The sequence below is a fragment of the Oncorhynchus tshawytscha genome, linkage group LG08, assembly GCF_018296145.1.
Source record: "Oncorhynchus tshawytscha isolate Ot180627B linkage group LG08, Otsh_v2.0, whole genome shotgun sequence".
NCBI classification, from domain to species: domain Eukaryota; kingdom Metazoa; phylum Chordata; class Actinopteri; order Salmoniformes; family Salmonidae; genus Oncorhynchus; species Oncorhynchus tshawytscha.
In genome coordinates, this window is record NC_056436.1 from 45,126,434 (window position 1) to 45,147,184 (window position 20,751).

The following is a 20,751-nucleotide window of genomic DNA, read 5'->3' on the forward strand; positions in this document are numbered from 1 at the left end:
AAACCTTGAAATCAGCCCTTGCCTTGATTGTTATTTTCATGGAAATGTAATTCTAGAAGAGAAATAAATTGTGTCTCAGTAAAAAATCAGAAGAGGAAAGCCAAGAGCTTTCTCTGATGCGTTCAAACAAATGATTTGAGATGTCAATGTGTGTCTTAGTCAAGTCCTATTCTGACTCATAATACTCATATGTTTTTTTTATCTCCCCAACAGGTACGGTTCTTGATGTGTTCTGGAGGTGGCCAGAGAGGGGCACTGTCTTTGTGGCTGGTGGAAAACAGCACACGACCAGAGGAGCAGCGCAGACTGTGGTACTCTGCCAACGAGCCCAAGACCAAGAAAGGCTGGAGACGCATTATCGTTCCTCTCTACGGACTTGTTGACTGGTACGGAGGATCAATTTGGTCCATTGACAGAGAGACAAGTGATTTAGCCAATCCCAGCCTTAGGCAAACAAAGTGAAGTGTATGAATATTTAACAGGGTCAATATGGGGCACTGCGCCATTAGATGGTGAGATTATAGAATCATACTACATTGGAAACATGCACCATGTCAAAGCATAAAAGAACCTGCAAACCACAGAGATGCATGTGCTTTGTGTATTCTTTTGGGATGAAAAAAAATGCATATAGCCTCTCAGGTCCAAAGACACAGTAATGAATAGCTTTTTTCTTCAGTTCTTCCTTCCAAATGCAGATTTTCAACATTTACATTCCATTTTAAGATAACCCTCCCTTTCACCCTGCAAACGTAATGAATCCCAATTTGTTCACTTGCCTTATACGGTGAATTCCATATTCACCTTATCGCTCACTGTATCACTTGTTTAAAAACAAACAAACAAGGAAGTGAAAATCTATACAGAGGCCTCCACTCCTCTGCCTTTTCCTCCAATTAGCTATGGCATTTTTCAGTTATTCACTGTTAGTAGCTGAAATAAATCAAATCAAAAAAAGCTGTACTGCTTGTTTCATCTCCGTGTGCTTGATTGAGCACTCTCTATCGTCAGAGCTGGTGCTATTCCCAATCCTCAGAGAGTTATTATATTTTTACTCCCGGTTTTATGGAGTTTGTTCTGCCCATGTTCTTAATTAAAATGCGTGTCCTTATGCCTTGTGAACTCGCCCGGACTCGAGGTATGACCTTTGGTCTGGATCTCTGAAATATAGGCAGAGGAATAGGGAAGTCAGTGGATAAAGGTTAGGTTGTAGTAACGACCCATGTTGTTGGACTGTGAAGGGCAGAATGGAAGTAGATGAAGGCCAAGTTAGGAGTTAAATTAGGAGTTACTTTATTAACCTTTTGGGTACTATGAAAAAGACGGCCAACACTTCCACATGGGGCGGCAGGGTAGCCTAGTGGTTAGAGTGTTGAACTAGTAACCGAAAGGTTACAAGTTCAATATCCCTGAGCTGACAAGGTACAAATGTGTCATTATGCCCCTGAACAGGCAGTTAACCCACTGTTCCTAGGCCGTCATTGAAAATAAGAATTAGTTCTTAACTAACTTGCCTAGTTAAATAAAGGTAAAATAAAATGCAAATGAAATATTACTTAGATGTATTCTCAATCAAGAGTCACAATGGATTCATTTCGACCACCAAGAAAATGCCCAAATTTGGAGACATTTTTGTAACGCAAGATGGGAGGAAAAGATGAGTGTCTTGATTTTGATAGGATTGTATTCTGTAACAAAGTAAAGTAACAAAGTTGTCTCTCTACAGTAGTCTGTCATGTATCTTTTTTCCGTTCCCTTTGTCTCACCATTGCACACTAAATAGCATGAGCAAATTGAAGGGAAAAGAACAGTAGCTACCTGAAATTCACTATGACTGAAAAAGATCCTCGTCCAGTAATGTAAACTGGTCTTTGAGGCCATGCATCAGTGTTCTGTCTATTTGTCGTTTCTAATAGAACAATATAGTAAGGGCAGAAGTCACTCATTCTCTACATGAGGTCTTTATGACATGTTCTAGTACTGGCAGAGAAATCATTATGATCAACAATGTTACTTTTGAAGTATGTAGTTGTGCTCGTAGAATATTTTAGTTATGTCATGTTTGAACTCCTTTATGTACTAATTCCAGTAGAAAACTTGAGTCGAGGATGAGAAGGATAAGACAGGGATAACATTACGCTCAAGAAACCTTTTGCAAGGATACCGCCGTGCAGAAGTGCGGATCCTGAGGTTAAAGGTCACACTGGATAACTTGCTGGGACCAATAAATTATTATTTAACATACTCTATCTTTATCTTGTCCTAGACTTGAATCTGCATTGGGAGCAGGCATACTTCATCTTCATCTCATACTAGAGTTGAATGAGATCATATTGTGCTTCTCCTCAGGTTCTGGCTCCAGTTCAGTACTGACAATGGATCAGGTCCAGGATCAGCGATTTGTCTGGATAACATCTCCTTCAGTATGGACTGCTTCCTGGCCTGTAAGTATTGTTGTTTAGGGTTGTAAAACAACAATTTCAGACTGTCAATAGTAGTAGACGATTTAACCCATAAAGTGATTTAAGAACAGATTCTTATTTGCAATGTCAAACATGAAATAGAAATTAGAAAGTAATTTTAAATGTTTACATCATTTAGCAGATGCTCTTATCCTGAGCGACTAGGGCTAAGATTTTTCACCTAGTCAGCATGGGATTCGTAAATTTGGTTTCCGGCCCAACTCTCTTAAGACACTTAAACATTTTTGGCCTGTTTCAATTGTAGTCAAGGTTCTAAATTAAAAAATGTCATTGGTACCACTGGTGTTTCATTGATTGAATTATAGCATAATTGGCCTATATGAATTCTAGCTACTTTTGAAGCACACATGCTCTAAAAATGATTAGAAACTGGGTGGTTCGATCCCTGAATGCTAGGTACGACAAAACATTTATTTTTACTGCTCTAATTACTTTGGTAACCAATTTATAATAGCAATAAGGCACCTCGGGCCAATATACCACAGCTAAGAGCTGTGTCCAGGCACTGTGTCGTGCATAAGAACATTGTACACTCTTTAATTAATTAAGCGTATCAAGTTTGTGAGTGACAACATGCAAGAAATCAGTCATTCATTCATTGCTATGACCATTGATCTTCTAAAGAAGTTGTCCCTTTTCATTTTTTTCTGGGCCTCCAAATGTTTAGATACTCTGGTAAAGTAACCAGATTGTTAGCTTGATAGCTAATGAGGTAGATTATGAACAGGGCATAAAAAAATAGTCCACCAGCCACTGGGAGGTAGTTTTTACCAGCCAATACATTTATTGCCAGCAAATACATTATTTGCTATAATAAAAAACGGTTTCCAGGTTTTCGATTTCCCCATTTCTTTTAAGGTTTTCACTCTCAAAATCACACATTAGAAATAGAAACACAACCAACTTTAATGTTCTAAGTCCACAACAATGCTTAAACCAAATCAGACGACCAAATAGGGCTAACTGCTGTATACCACCCCTACCTTGTCACGACACAACTGATTGGCTCAAACACATTATTAAGAAGTAAATAAATTACACAAATTAACTTTTAATAAGGCACACCTATTAATTTAAATGCATTCCAGGTTGACTGCCTTATGAAGATGGTTGAGAGAATGCCAAGAGTGTGCAAGGCTGTCATCAAGGCAAACAGTGGCTACTTTGAAAATGTTTTTTTTTGTTTAACACTTTTTTGGTTACTACATGATTCCATAGGTGTTATTTCATAGTTTTGATGTCTTCACTATTATTCTATAATGTAGAAAATAGTAAAAATTGAGAAAAACCCTTGAATGAGTAGGTGTGTCCAAACTTTTGACTGGCTATATATATATATATATATATATACAGTGCCTTGCGAAAGTATTCGGCCCCTTTGAACTTTGCAACCTTTTGCCACATTTCAGGCTTCAAACATAAAGATCGAAAACTGTATTTTTTTGTGAAGAATCAACAACAAGTGGGACACAATCATGAAGTGGAACGACATTTATTGGATATTTCAAAGTTTTTTAACAAATCAAAAACTGAAAAATGGGCGTGCAAAATTATTCAGCCCCCTTAAGTTAATACTTTGTAGCGCCACCTTTTGCTGCGATTACAGCTGTAAGTCGCTTGGGGTATGTCTCTATCAGTTTTGCACATCGAGAGACTGACATTTTTTCCCATTCCTCCTTGCAAAACAGCTCGAGCTCAGTGAGGTTGGATGGAGAGCATTTGTGAACAGCAGTTTTTAGTTCTTTCCACAGATTCTCGATTGGATTCAGGTCTGGACTTTGACTTGGCCATTCTAACACCTGGATATGTTTATTTTTGAACCATTCCATTGTAGATTTTGCTTTATGTTTTGGATCATTGTCTTGTTGGAAGACAAATCTCCGTCCCAGTCTCAGGTCTTTTGCAGACTCCATCAGGTTTTCTTCCAGAATGGTCCTGTATTTGGCTTCTTCCCATCATTTTTAACCATCTTCTCTGTCCCCTGCCGAAGAAAAGCAGGCCCAAACCATGATGCTGCCACCACCATGTTTGACAGTGGGGATGGTGTGTTCAGGGTGATGAGCTGTGTTGCTTTTACACCAAACATAACGTTTTGCATTGTTGCCAAAAAGTTCAATTTTGGTTTCATCTGACCAGAGCACCTTCTTCCACATGTTTGGTGTGTCTCCCAGGTGGCTTGTGGCAAACTTTAAACAACACTTTTTATGGATATCTTTAAGAAATTGCTTTCTTCTTGCCACTCTTCCATAAAGACCAGATTTGTGCAATATACGACTGATTGTTGTCCTATGGACAGAGTCTCCCACCTCAGCTGTAGATCTCTGCAGTTCATCCAGAGTGATCATGGGCCTCTTGGCTGCATCTCTGATCAGTCTTCTCCTTGTATGAGCTGAAAGTTTAGAGGGACAGCCAGGTCTTGGTAGATTTGCAGTGGTCTGATACTCCTTCCATTTCAATATTATCGCTTGCGCAGTGCTCCTTGGGATGTTTAAAGCTTGGGAAATCTTTCTGTATCCCAATCCGGCTTTAACCTTCTTCACAACAGTATCTCGGACCTGCCTGGTGTGTTCCTTGTTCTTCATGATGCTCTCTGCGCTTTTAACGGACCTCTGAGACTATCACAGTGCAGGTGCATTTATACGGAGACTTGATTACACACAGGTGGATTGTATTTATCATCATTAGTCATTTAGGTCAACGTTGGATCATTCAGAGATCCTCACTGAACTTCTGGAGAGAGTTTGCTGCACTGAAAGTAAAGGGGCTGAATAATTTTGCACGCCCAATTTTTCAGTTTTTGATTTGTTAAAAAAGTTTGAAATATCCAATAAATGTCATTCCACTTCATGATTGTGTCCCACTTGTTATTGATTCTTCACAAAAAAATACAGTTTTATATCTTTATGTTTGAAGCCTGAAATGTGGCAAAAGGTCGCAAAGATCAAGGGGGCCGAATACTTTCGCAAGGCACTGTATATATATTCTTAAAGGTCAAGACTTGGCTGACCTTTCCCACTTTATCCATATGGTAATTGAGATGGAAAAAAATCAGAGGAGAAACAGCAACACATGATACTCACGTCTCTAATCAGCAGACAATATGCTGTATATTCCTCACTCTCTCCCTCACGCTCTGAAGTACCTGTTTGAACTGGTCCCACCTGATCTTGCCTCCTCCTGACTCCCTTCCAATTTTAAGAAATGTATTTTCATTGTTAGTGCGGCTACTTGAGTATCTGGTCAATAAAATAGATAATCTGTGACTGTGCCCAGAATAGCAAGCTGGGGAGCTCTGAAGCTTTTGCCGCTTGGAAGACGGACAGTCATTAAGGCAAAACGGGTGGAATTTAACCGACTAAACTCAATTACAGACAGAGACATAATTAGGCTCTGTGTCACGGTGTTCTTCTGTTGAAGGAAAGGCGGACCAAAACGCGGCGTGGTTTGTATTCATCTTGATATTTAATTAAAGAAAGTACTGAACACTGAATACAAAAAACGACCGTGAAGCTAAATGAGAACTGAGATGACACAAGCAATCAACCTAGACAATCACCCACAAACAAACAGTGCAACCCAGGCTACCTAAGTATGATTCTCAATCAGAGACAACTAATGACACCTGCCTCTGTTTGAGAACCATACTAGGCCGAAACATACAAATCCCCAAATCATAGAAAAACAAACATAGACTGCCCACCCAACTCACGCCCTGACCATACTAAATAAATACAAAACAAAGGAAATAAAGGTCAGAACGTGACACTCTTGGGTGTCGTTTCACTGGTTCATCTGCCTGCTTTGAATTCGACACTCAGTGAGATTGTCACCCAACAAACCAGGAACATTCTCAGAACATTAGCTAAGATTCCCATTAAGTTCTGGTTAGGGTTTTAGCTAACATTGGGATGATAACATTCAAAGAATGTTTTTGATAACAAAATCTTATTTCTTTAGGTTTTATAAAAAATGTCCTCATAATGTTCTAACATTTGTTAGATTGTGGCAAATCAAGCTTCGCCCCAGCAGTCTCCGGTGGGTTTAGGTCAGGTTGCCATTGTCCTGGCCTGCAGCTTTACACTGCTCCAGAGTATGCCCACTGAGTCCCGATGGTATCTATTTTCACAGTAAAACGAGTCCTATATCGAGATAACCTGAAAGGCCGCTCAGCAAGGAAGAAGCCATGGAGAAATGTCCTCTGGTCTGATGAAACAAAAATAGAACTGTTTGGTCATAATGACCATCGTTATGTTTGGAGGAAAAAGGGGGATGCTCGCAATCTGAAGAACACCATCTCAACCGTGAAGCACGGAGGTGGTAGCATCATGTTGTGGGGATGCTTTGCTGCAGGAGGGATTGGTGCACTTCACAAAATAGATGGCATCATGAGGCTGGAAAATTATGTGGATATATTGAAGCAACATCTCAAGACATCAGTCAGGAAGTTATAGCTTGATCACAAATGGGTCTTCCAAATGGATAATGACCCCAAGCATACTTCCAAAGTTGTTACAAAATGACTTAACTTCTTGCGACTCCAAACCCGTATCCGGGAGCGTAATCATAGCCTCAAGCTCATTACCATTACGCAACGTTTCCTATTCATGAAAATCGCAAATAAAATGAAATAAATATACTGAAACACAATTAGCCTTTTGTTAACAACAACTGTCATCTCAGATTTTCAAAATATTCATTTGTGAAAATGATAGCCTAGCAAATTAATAGCAAAATTTTCACAAAAACAAGAAAAGCATTCAAATAAAATCATTTACCTTTGAAGAACAGTTTTCACAGTTAGATAAGCTCCGTTTTGTTCATCACATTTGCCTAAGAAAAAAAAACGAAAATGCAGTCACTATAACGGCAATTTTTTTTCCAAATTAGCTCCATAATATTGACAGAAACATGGCAAATGTTGTTTAGAATCAAACCTCAAGGTGTTTTTCACATATCTATGCGATGATAAATCATTCGTGGCAGTTGGTTTCTCATCAGAGGCAAACGGAAAAATACTGCAGCTGGAGATTACGCAATAATTGCAACGGAGGACACCAAGCGACCACCTGGTAGATGTAGTCTCTTATGGTCAATCTTCCAAAGCCTACAAATACATCACAAATGAGCTTAGACTTTCTGTCGTTTCCCCAAAGTGTCCAGCATTGTCAACACTTTGGGGAAACGACAGAAAGTCTAAGCTCATTCGTGGCCCATTCACAGCCATATAAGGAGTCATTGGAACACAGCGCCTTCAAAATCTGGGGCACTTCCTGTTTGAAATTTCATCTTGGTTTCGCCTGTAGCATCAGTTCTGTTATACTCACAGACAATGTCTTTGCAGTTTTGGAAACGTTAGAGTGTTTTCTATCCAAAGCTGTCACTTATATGCATAGTCGAGCATCTTGTCATGACAAAATATCGCGTTTAAAACGGGAACGTTTTTTATCCAATAATTAAAATACTGCCCCCTAGTTGCAAAAGGTTAAGGACAACAAAGTCAAGGTATTGGAGTGGCCATCACAAAGCCCTGACCTCCACCCTATAGAAAATGAAAAAAGCGTGAGCGAGCAAGGTGGCCTACAAACCTGACTCAGTTACACCAGCTCTGTCAGGAAGAATGGGCCAAAATGAGGTACACTTATTGTGGGAAGCTTGTGGAAGGCTACCCGAAACGTTTGACCCAAGTTAAACAATTTAAAGGCAATGCTACCAAATACTAATTGAGTGTATGTAAACTTCTGACCCACTGGGAATATGATGAAAGAAATAAAAGCTGAAATAAATAATTTTCTCTACTATTATTCTGATGTTTTACATTCTTAAAATAAAGTGGTGATCCTAACTGACCTAAGACAGGGAATTTTTACTTGGATTAAATGTCAGGAATTGTGAGAAAAAATGATTTTCAATATATTTTGCTAAGGTGTATGTAAACTTCTGACTTCAACTGTACATGAGTTCTGCCTCTCAGTCAAAGTTGCAGTGAGGTGTTTTATATGCAGACCACCACCCGGTAGATTGATTATGATATGGGCCCATATCAAAGCATCGGGATATTACATTTACAGAAACCTCTAATCTTTTAAATATTGTAGTCAAAAATTTACTTTTTAAAAGATTCATGCTAGTAATATCACATCACATTACACATTACATCTTATTCATTCCTTTACACTTGTGTGTATAAGGTAGTTGTTTTGAAATTGTTAGATTACTTGTTAGATATTACTGCATGGTTGGAACTAGAAGCACAAGAATTTCGCTACACTCGCATTAACATCTCCTAACCATGTGTATGTTACCAATAACATTTAATTTGATGTAATACATGTATATTTTGGTCATTTAACAGACACTCTTATCCAGAGCGACTCAGTCAGTGCAATCAACTAAGTTGGTAAGACAACCACATTTCACAGACATTGCAAGTAAAACTTTCCTTAAAAAAAGCTAAATATTAAGAAAAGATGACTGCAAGTGTTAGTGCAAGAAAGACAAGCACAAAAGCAACACAAAACAGCCTATATGTGTAAATAAGATCATTTTGGTCATAAAGTCAGTCTCATCCAAAACTGAGATTTACGTCATGATAGGAAAAAATGGTATGTCACACAAAGAAGGGTACCATAACAGTTTTCCTTGGGTAGGGTTTATTTCAATCCTGCTCTCATGCCAATGTTCCCGTGCACAGAGAAAGGTCCATACAGAAATGGTTTGTCAAGATCGATGTGGAAGAACTTGACTGGCCTGCACAAAGCCCTGCCCTCAACCCCATCGAACACCTTTGAGATTAAATTTAACACCAACTGCAAGCCAGGCCTGATCTGCCAACATCAGTGCCTGATCTTACTAATTATCTTGTGACTGAATGGAAGCAAGTCCCACAGCAATGTTCCAACATCTTTCCAGAAGAGTGGAGGCTGTTATAGCAGAAAAGGGGGGGGATCATCTCCATTTTGATGTCCATGATTTTGGAATGAGATTTTCATCGAGCAGGTGTCCACATACTTTGGTCAAGTAGTGTATTTTAAAAGGTCAATAGCTCCAAATTTCAATGACTTAAAAACCTCAAACAAATACTGAACGCATTTAATGAGACAGCTAAAATATATATTGTTCCATTTACATTGTGTAATTTATTGACAGTCTCTTACTAGCCCCGGGATAGGCTATCCAATGTCAAACCAACTTTGCCACAGTCCCACACGAGCCGGCTGAAGGTAATTGGCAAACGAAGTTGGCTAGCACTAGCTTGCCTAGGTGACTTCAAGACACAAGACCTAGTTAAGCTGTTTCAAGTTATCTAAAAGGGTGTGTTCGTGTAATTGTGTACTGTTTTGACAGAGTGAATGTACAAACGCTTGCCACGTGCAATCACACAAACACAAGAGACACCCACATTAAGCCACCCCTCAAGACTTTGTTTGGCTTCGGCCTCTTAATTTATTGGCCTCATTTTTTTTGCTTCGGCCTCTTAATGACCAAGCCAAAAAAAACGAGTCCAATAATTAAGCATAAAATCACTATGTTGTCGATATTACAAAAAATATTATCTTAAATATTAACTGTTTGTGTTAACCTGACAATCAAAATGGATGTCTTTCCCATTTTTTCCATCAGGGTTTGGGTCTTGAGTAGAATTTTACAGTCAGTGCATGGCTAAGACCGAAAGGCATGTACTGTACTCGAAGCGGTACGTACCGCACACAGCCATGGCGGGAGCCCCTTGCCATATTATGATGAACGAGAGCAGTTCAGCTCGAGGAGGTAGTGATGGCAGAGCCAGGTCAGGGGAACCGAGGGGGGAGGGTGTTTTTAGGAGATTATTAAAGAGACAAAAATGAAAGGTAGCCATTTTTTACAATGTCCCATAATGCCTGTGGAACGAAGCGCGGAGGAAAAGTGGATTATCTGTTTTTTTGGCGAGCCGGCAAGAGCTGGCAAGCCGACATGATGTGGGGAACAAATGGGGCCTGTCATCATAATTAAGAAACATGCAGTTGGCTCTCAACTTGATATTCAGATGAGCTAGTCCCAAACAGAGTCCTCGATGCATTTTCCAGAGATGGATAGATTATGTATCTGGAACAGAAAGGCGCTGTTCTTTCAGAAGCTGCTCGGTGGTAAGTAATACAAAGGACCGCCTTTAAAGGAAGTTGTCTAAATTAGTGGCATTATGTTGGAAGAAAGGGCCAGCCCTACTTCATTCTTCATTTTATAAGGCAACTGATTGACCATCTTGAGCCAAAGCTGAAAATGTTTTGATATCATAAGCTCGTTCCAGTTTTTAACTCTGCAAGACATTTAATATAGAACAAAATGCCCACTACTCTAGCAGTGGCTTCACTGCTAGAAGAAAAGGTGTGAAATAGAACCAAAAAGGGTTCTAGGGCTAGCTTCATATATGGCCCTGCAAAAGGCTCTATCTAGACCTGCAAAGCACCCTTTTTAGCAGTATACTATAACCCATTGGTGAGTTGATGACGATGGACATTGGTCTCCTGAAGGACAATCAATCAAGTTTAGTTATTAAGTCCTTTTTACAGCAGTTGTCACAAAGTGCTTATACAGAAACCCTGCATAAAACCCCAACGAATAAGCAATGCAGCTATAGAAGCACGGTGGCTAGGAAATACTCTCTAGAAAGCCAGGAACCTAGGAAGAAACCTAGAGAGGAGCCAGGCTCTGAGGGGTGGTCAGTCCTCTTCTGACTCTGCCTGATAAAGATTATAAGAGTACATGGCCATTAAGGCCAGATCGTTCTTCAAGTTGTTCTAACCTTCATAGATGAACAGCAGGGTCATCAAATAATAACCACATACAGTGGCAAGAAAAAGTATGTGAACCCTTTGGAATTACCTGGATTTCTGCATACATTTGTCATAAAATTTGATCTGATCTTGATCTAAGTCACAACAATGGACAAACACAGTGTGCTTAAACTAATAACACAACATATTGTATTTTTCTTGTCTATATTGAATACATAATTTAAATATTCACAGTGTAGGTTGGAAAAAGTATGTGAACCCCTAGGCTAAGGACTTCTCCAAAAGCTAATTGGAGTCAGGAGTCAGCTAACCTGGAGTTCAGTCAATGAGACAAAATTGGAGATGTTGGTTAGAGATGCCCTGCCCTTTTCAGGGTTTACTAGAAGTGGTGGGTATCCAGGAGCAGACAGTGCTGCTACTCGCTGTTTATCATCTATTATCTATGCATAGTCACTTTACCCTACATGTACATATTACCTCAATAACCTCAACTAACCAGTCGCCCCGCACATTGACTTGGTACTGGTACCCCATCTATATAGCTTAGTTATTGTTATTTTATTGTTGCTCTTTTATTTTTTACTTTAGTTAATTTAGTAAATATTCTTAAATTGGACTTGTCTATTTTGTTTTGCTTTACAATTATTTTTCTTAAAACTGCATTGTTGGTTAAGGGCTTGTAAGTAACATTTCACGGTAAGGTCTACACCTATTGTATTCGGCGCATGTGACAAATAAAATGTCATTTGACAATTTACAGGACATTTGTCTACTAACTGAGTTTTTTTCATTTCTGATCATGGTCAAACAACATTTTGTGGCTTTTCAGTGGAAATTATTGGATTTGTGAGAAATTTGCAAAGGTGAGACATCTGGAATGCTCATGAAATTCTCATTTAGACATTTGACAGTCCCTTTAATGGACAAAATGTCACAGTTGCTCAAAGATTATGTTCACATGTGAGTGACAAAGGCAGGTATGATATAACCTGGCTATTAACATTTGAATGGATCTCACGTGGATATGACAAGGATTCCAACAATAGTCTGACACTATTGACACTATCACAACTGACACTGACATTGTGTTCTTGGGAGCTGTTCTTCAAACTTTTTTAATGGAGAATTTCAATGGTTTAGAACACTATTAACCACATTGGTTTCCACTGCTGGTAACAATACCGTGAAATTGCAATCACTATATCAGCATTTTGGTAGTGACTCAATGATCATACGTTTTTTTTAACCTTTTTTGTACGATTGGTTCGTTGTATAATTTCTTGAGGAACGTCAAACCTCTTACAATCAGATTGGCTATTTCTATCTTGCCTTTCCAGTTTCTCTGCTGCTGATTGGGGAACAGACCAATCAGAGACTGGGATTTACACCTGGCCCTTGCAGCTGATTATTGGGAAGAGTGTTATTCTTTTTCCCACTGCACCCTAGTCTGTGTGGGTTTTAACCAGAAGTCCAGTATGCAGTCCCATATCATCATAGCCCTCCTCACAGGCCCAATTCACAGCCTCTGCAAGGTCTAGTACTTAATGTCCAGAGTAGCAATACCTAATCAACATCCCTTTTACCTGGGAGATGTATGTCTAGGTTAGAAATTGAGGGGGAAAAGATCAAGGTTCTTGTGAGCTTTATGATCTAAGGCCTTGGGGTAGGTTGAGGTGGTTGGTCTGTCCATATGCTTTATTGGGTTGAGCTGGTGGTATGAAAGCCCCGGATCCAATGTACTTACCCAACTAGGGATGGAGGAAGATGGGAAGGAGTTGGATTTAAGCACCCCCAACCTTTCCCACCACCACAACTATATCCAACTCTATTGGTCTTGAGGTAAGAGTGCCCCCTATTGGACAAACCAACACCATGCAACTTCAGATTGGGGTTATCCAGCCAAGTATTCACCAAGCTTAAACCTGGCCATGTTCATTAGGGCTCAAAACTACAAATGTTTAAAATGTTTAACAACGGAAATGAAAATGAGTGTTTCTTATTGGACAAGTACAGGTAGTCCCCATCTGTCTCAGTTTGCTTTCTTTGGTTTATGGTCCCTAATGAACATAACCATGCTTATCTCCAACTGTTTGGAAATTAAGAGAGCTGTGCAAAGGCATGGTAAGCAAAGAATGTCACTAAGTTGTTATTTGTCTGTTTTTCTCCTCAGCCAATGGTGAATTTCCTCCAACGGTAACCGGCACCCCTAAACTGCCATTGAAACCAACCAATCAGAACATTAAAACAACCATCCCGTCCAATGGAAACTCAAGAACATTGTCAGACCTTCCTACTCCAACTGACTGTAAGTGTCCATCTGTTGTCGTATAGTTGTGAGTGTCTCAGGCATAGGCGCTGTATTTGTAATATACAGAAAAGCAGTCTGAGAGGGAAGATTATACATTTTTATCTCTGAATCTCAAGTTAGAACAATGTTCTCCACTCCCACACATAAAGACCCTCTCTCCTCTCTCCATTCTCCTCTCGTGACACGCACACTAACACGCAACCTAACACACAGACCCACACACAGTTACCCAGGTAGTCTATTTACACTCACTCCACAAATATTATAAAAAAAGCACACTTCCTTTTACCTCAAACAAAGTAAGTGCGCCACCTACCGGATTAGTCCATAACCACGTGTGTAACGGTAGGTCTCATTTATGGATCAAATGGAGCAGGGTGGACAGTTTTGAAGTGCAAAACGCTCCAATTTGCCTCCAGAGAATGTCAATGTAGCTCGTTTCACCGAGTTGACATTTTCTACCTTAGATTCTTCCAACCTCTACTGCATAAATTAACATTGTGAGCTGGAATTGGCTCCTTTTAGAGAACTAGAGACATTTTAAACAGCATGCAACAATGATTGACGTTTTCCAGGAGTATAGTCAAGGTAATCGTGTATTTTGTCTCGTTGGTTTATCTTAGGGACTTACAGTACCTGTCAAAAGTTTGGACACACATACTCATTCAAGGGTTTTTCTTAATTTTTACTATTTTCTACATTGCAGAATAATAGTGAATACATCAAACTATGAAATAACACATATGGAATCATATAGTAAATAAAAAAGTGTTAAACAAATCAAAATATATTTATATTTGAGATTCTTCAAAGAAACTTTCAAAGTTCTTGAACTTTTCCGGATTGACTGACCTTCATGTCTTCAAGTAATGATGGACTGTCGTTTCTCTTGCAATAATATGAACTTTTTCCAAATAGGGCTATCTTCTGTATACCACCCCTACCTTGTCACAACACAACTGACTGGCTCAAACAAATTTAAAAAGGAAAGAAATTCCACAATTGAACTTTTAACAAGGCACAACTGTTAATTGATTTCCAGGTGACTACCTCATGAAGCTGGTTGAGAGAATGCCAAGAGTTTGCAAAGCTGTCATTAAGGCAAAGGGTGGCTACTTTGAATCTCACATATAAAATATATTTTGATTTGTTTAACACTTTTTTGGTCACTTTACATCCAGTTCTTATACAGTACATGTGTAGTAACTTTGTGATTATTACAAAAGCAACATTGTTGTTACATAGGACTTTGGAAATAGCTTTATAATTGCATAATAATTCATTTATTACATAAGTGGAATAAGGAACAGTCACTATCCCTTTTGTACAGTAGTTAATAAAACTCATTGCCATGCAATTAAAATGCAATGACTAGTATTATGTAACAACATGCTAATAAAATGTTGCTCCAAAAGTAATTACAGTTTTATTACACAGGCACAAGAAGTGTTTATTGTTAAGTGTTACTGAGAATGCTAACTGTAACAAAATATGTCTGGCTTTGAATTTCTCTGCAGTATTTTCAGGTATCATAAAATGCATTGAGTCTTACAGTAGTTGAGCGGCACAATTTATTTATACTTATCTGTACAAAATTGGTTACTTTATTATGTACAATGGACATTTAGGAGAATGGACATTTACATAATGTTCAGCTAGAAATGTATTCTGTAGATCAAATAGGACTGTCGGATAGATCTAAATAGTATAGGTGAAAACCTACAAGACGGTAGCTCTTCTGGGACAGGGTTAGAGAGTCCTGGTATAGGTGATTGTGTGTGCTTATTTCATTCTATTTCTATCTTCATGAATTCATATCCAGATAGAACCCTGCCATTTGTTGAAGGCAGCCAATCCAGTAGTTTCTGAAAAGTAGTCACTTTCTGAGATCTGTATTCAAGTAGTTTTGAAAAGTAATGGTTTTTTGGGATCTGTAAACAAATATTTGTATTCACATCCAAAGTAACTATTTGTTCCCTCAACAAAATAGTTACTTTCCACAAAGCATAGTTAAAATGATAGTTATTCCAGGTCTGTACCTTACAGTGATTGTTTTCAATTAAAATGGTCAAAAATAAACAAAATGTGTTCTTAGCAAATAGTAATTTCTGAAGCAAGAATTCTGCTAGGACTGTCTGGGAGTAGTTTGAGTGGGGAGGGGGAAACATAAAACTAGCTCTTACTGGCAGAGAGGCTTGGAATTCTCTTTATTACTGGTCTATTAACTAATATTAACTAATATTGAGTTGCAGTCCCTTTTGCCCTCAGAACAGCCACAATTCATCAGGGCATGGAGTCTACAAGGTGTCTAAAACGTTCCACAGGGATGCTGGTCCATGTTGACTCCAATTCTTCCCACAGTTGTGTCATGTTGGCTGGATGTCTTTTGGGTGGTGGACCATTCTTGATACACATGGGAAACTGTTTAGTGTGAAAAACCCAGCAGCTTTGCAGTTCTTGACACAAACCGGTGCTCCTGGCACCTACTACCAGATCCCATTCAAAGGTACTTAAATCTTTTGTCTTGACCATTCAATGGCACACATACACAATCTATGTCTCAATGGTCTCAAGGCTTAAAAAATCCTGCCTTCTCCCCTTCATCTACACTGATTGAAGTGGATTTAACAACTAACATCAATATGGAATCATAGCTTTCACCTGGATTCACCTGGTCAGCCTATGTCATGGAAAGGGCAGGTGTTTTTAATGTTTTGTATACTCAGTGTATATAAAACACACAGAAATCCAGTTTTTGACTCCACTGGGCCTTTAACATAGACAGGTTGGTTGTTTAGCAACAAATCCGACGTGTGCTTAACTACGGGGCAAAACAGACGGGGTTGGCTTAGATAGTTGACAACATATAAGCTATATTTAGTTTCCAATGTTTATTGAAAACATTAATACATTTTCACAATGAGCACTTGTTGTTGCTCAAATACATTGTTAAAGTTGTTAATTTCCGGTGGATTTTAGCCAAATTAGCGTAGACAGTCAAATCACCTCAAGACAAGACATGGAGCTGCCAGTCTGCAAGGAGCTGTCAGTCTGCAAGGAGCTGCCAGTCTGCAAGGAGCTGTCAGTCTGCAAGGAGCTGCCAGTCTGTAAGGAGCTGCCAGTCTGCAAGGAGCTGCCAGTCTGCACGGAGCCGCCAGAGCTGCCAGTCTGTAAGAAGCCGCCAGAGCTGTCAGCCTACATGGAGCAGCCAGAGCCGCCAGTCAGCGTGGAGCAGCCAGAGCCGCCAGTCAGCATGGAGCAGCCAGATCTTTCAGTCTGCCAGGATCCGCCAGTCAGCCAGACTCTTCCACATCTGCCAGTCAGCCAGACTCTTCCAGATCCGCCAGTCAACCAGACTCTTCCAGATCTGCCAGTCAACCAGACTCTTCCAGATCTGCCAGTCAACCAGACTCTTCCAGATCTGCCAGTCAACCAGACTCTTCCAGATCTGCTAGTCAACCAGACTCTTCCAGATCTGCCAGTCAACCAGATCTTCCAGATCTGCCAGATCTGCCAGTCGGCCAGGATCCGCCAGGTGGCCAGGTTGCGCCAGTCAGCCAGGATCCGCCAGATCCGCCAGTCAGCCAGGATCTGCCAGTCAGCCAGGATCTGCTGAGACCACCAGCCAGCCAGGATCTGGTAGATCTATCTACCTGCCTGAGCTTCCTCTCACTCCTGAGCTTCCTCTCACTCCTGAGCTTCCTCTCACTCCTGAGCTTCCTCTCACTCCTGAGCTTTCTCTCACTCCCGAGCTTTCTCTCACTCCCGAGCTTCCCCTCAGTCCCGAGCTGCCTCAGTCCCGAGCTGTCCTTCAGTCCCGATCTGCTCCTCAGTCCAGTGGGGTTCTGGGTGAGGACTACTAGGCCATGGTCGGCGGCGAGGGTGGACTATCCAGGGACGCGAGGAGAGGGGACTAAGACATTGACTGAGTGGGGTCCTTGTCCCGCGCCGGAGCCGCCACCATGGACAGACGCCCACCCGGACCCTCCCTATTGTTTTGAGGTGCGTTCGGGAGTCCGCACCTTAGGGGGGGGGTTCTGTCACGCCCTGGTCGAATGTATTGGGTCAGGCCAGGGTGTGGCATGGGGTTTTTGTATTGTGGTGTGTTTTGTCTTGGGGTTTTGGTGTTGGTATTGGGATTGTAGCTTAGTGGGGTATCTAGCAAAGTCTATGGCTGTCTGGAGTGGTTCTCAATCAGAGGCAGGTGTTTATCATTGTCTCTGATTGGGAACCATATTTAGGCAGCCATATTCTTTGAGTTTGTCGTGGGTGATTGTCCTTAGTGTCTTCGTTCCTGTCGCTGTGTTAGTTGACACAAGTATAGGCTGTTTCGGTTTTCGTTACGTTTATTTGTTTTGTAGTGTTTGTATTGATTCGTGTTTACGTTTTGTTGATTAAACATGGATCGCAATCTACACGCTGCATTTTGGTCCGATCCTTGTTCCACCTCTTCGTCAGAGGAGGAGATAGAGGAGAACCGTTACACTAGTGGCAGGACTGGGCGATCCAGCTATATTGTGTGCAAGTAAAAAGAGCTCTACAGTACTATTAGGCCTATGATATGAATTACAGTGCACTCCGTAGTTATTGGGACAGTGAAGCATTTTTGTTTGGCTCTATACTTAAAATCAAACACTGACTATGAAGTTAAAGTGCAGACTGTCAGTTTTCATTTGAGGGTATTTTCATATTGGGGGGAACCGTTTAGAAATGACAGCACTTTTTGTACATAGCCGCCCCCCCCCCCATTTTAGGGGGGGCAAAACTATTGGGACAAATTACAAATTCACTTGTATGTGTATTAAAGTAGTAAAAGGTTAAGTATTCATAACATGCAATGGCTTCATCAAGCTTGTGACTACACGTTTGTTGGATGCATTTGCTGTTAGTTTTGTTTTTGTTTCAGATAATTCTGTGCCCAGTAGAAATGAATAAAGGCTACATTTAAAAAAAAAACATGCTTTCTTTATTTAACTAGGCAAGTCAGTTAAGAACAAATTCTTATTTTCAATGACGGGCTAGAAACAGTGGTTTAACTGCCTTGTTCATGGGCAGAATGACTGATTTTTACCTATTCAGCTCGTTTATAATAAAGCATTGCATGCATATCAGCACATGTGCACAGAGCAGTAGAGAAGAAGAGTTTACAGAAGTCACACATGTGGACCATTTTTAGGTGCCGAGGTCCGGGACGAATGTTTTATAAACGCATTTCATGCAATTCTACATAATTTTACATGACTGAAGACTTTGGCATAATCTAACTCACAAACAATCGAAATGACAGGCTAATTTGATACTGACAGACTGAGAATCTGAGACACAACATATTGTACAATATGAGTAGGAAATTATAGTCCTAAAAAGCTTTCCAGTTTCACTGACTCAATGATGCAATGCGTTCATGTTAAAAGCCTACCTCTCTCTTGTTTTACTTTGTATAGGGCTATTTTAAAGTTGATAAAACAAATATTACGATAGCCTACAGAAGCAGAAAGATTAGTCTTCTCTTTTCAGCGGGAGCCATTCGCTTTCCAATCTGTCTTTTCCCACGGTGGTATTTGAAATATTTTGAAAGTTCTGTTTTGTCTGCATGCTGTTCACTGAGAGGGCTACACAATCCACAGCTAGGCACATTTTTTAAAGAAGCTATAGATCCTTTGTAGGCCTACACATGGTGTAGAGGACTATTCTGAATTGAGGGCAGTGGGTTCAGAACAACAACAAAAAAACATGTGAGGGCAAAGGGGCAGGTGCTCAGGCACAGGTAGACCCCTATCTGTGCATGTGCCAGTTTGTCCCCGCAAGGACAATAAAACCAGTGTGTGTGTGTGTGTGTGTGTGTGTGAGAGAGAGAGAAAAAGAGGGTGTTCATATGTGTGAGAGAAGATGTGCGTGTAGTGTGTGTAGGACTGGCCATTTCTGTGGCATACATGTGTTTGACAACAGCTGATAATCAGAATGAACCAATGGTGGGAATAAACGCAACTGCGCATTAGATGACGCATTCTCAGTATGGATCAAATTGTATTTGTCACGTGCGCCAAAAACAACAAGTGTAGTAGACCTTACAGTGAAATTGTCATGTGTGCTCCCTCTCCGGCCTCTAGGTCGTCAGGCTGCTCATTATCCCGCACACCTGTGTCCATCTTCACACGCACCAGCGCCTCATTACACTCACCTGGACTCCATCACCTCCTTGATTACCTTCCCTATATATGTCACACCCTTTGGTTCCTTCCCCAGGCGTTATTATTTCTGTTTATTATTTCTGTTCATGTTTCAAGTCGGTGCGTTGTTTGTGTTTCTTGTTTTGCTCATTTATTGATTAAATGTATTCACTCCTTGAACTTGCTTCCCAAATTTCAGCGAACATCGTTACAGAAATGCTTACTTACAAGCCCATAACTAACAATGCCATTTTAAGAAAATTAAGTGTTCAGTAAAAATAGATAAGGAAAAAATAAGTAACAAAAAATTAAAGAGCAGTAGTAAAATAACAGTAACGAGGCTATATACAGGGGGTAACAGTACAGAGTCAATGTGTGGGGGCACTGGTTAGTCAAGGTTATTGAGGTAATATGCACATGTAGTATGTTGCGACTAGTATGTTTGTTTACTGCACTCATTTTACTTAAGAGTACGTTCTAAATTGTATGTAGAGCAATTAGTACACAGTATGCAGTTAGTGGGTACACTGGGGGCTTCACAGCTTCTTTATCTGGTTTGGTGGCAAGAAGACCAGCTTAAGAACCCATTTACTTTCACTGGATGGTTTAGAGTCCTTGTGTCACGCTCGTCGAAATGATGAGACCAAGGCGCAGCGTGAATAGAGTTACACATATTTTTAATCAACTGAAACTCACCGAAGCAAAACAACCAAACGAAACGTGAAGCTACTAGTGTGCACACAGGCACCTAACTGTAGACAAGATCCCACACCAGAAAGTTGGAAAAAGGGCTGCCTAGATATGATCCCCAATCAGAGACAACGATAAACAGCTGTCTCTGATTGGGAACCATATCAGGCCAACATAGAAATACAAAACTCCCTAGACCTACAACAACCCTAGACATACAAAACCCTAGACATACAACACTAGAGTACCCACCTTGTCTCACCCTGACCTAACCAAAATATATAGAAAACAGAGATATCTAAGGTCAGGGCGTGACACCTTGCCCCTCT

General features: G+C 40.2%; 1 protein-coding gene across 1 annotated transcript in view; it reads left to right on the forward strand.

Annotated features, from left to right (window-relative positions):
- ros1 (c-ros oncogene 1, receptor tyrosine kinase) overlaps positions 1-20,751 on the forward strand; it is a 145,800-nt gene that overhangs the window by 50,434 nt on the left and 74,615 nt on the right. The window contains exons 5-7 of the mRNA XM_024429697.2: positions 214-386; positions 2,350-2,444; positions 13,425-13,559. Coding sequence (XP_024285465.2) covers positions 214-386; positions 2,350-2,444; positions 13,425-13,559 — 403 coding nt within the window. The remainder of the gene's footprint in view (positions 1-213; positions 387-2,349; positions 2,445-13,424; positions 13,560-20,751) is intronic.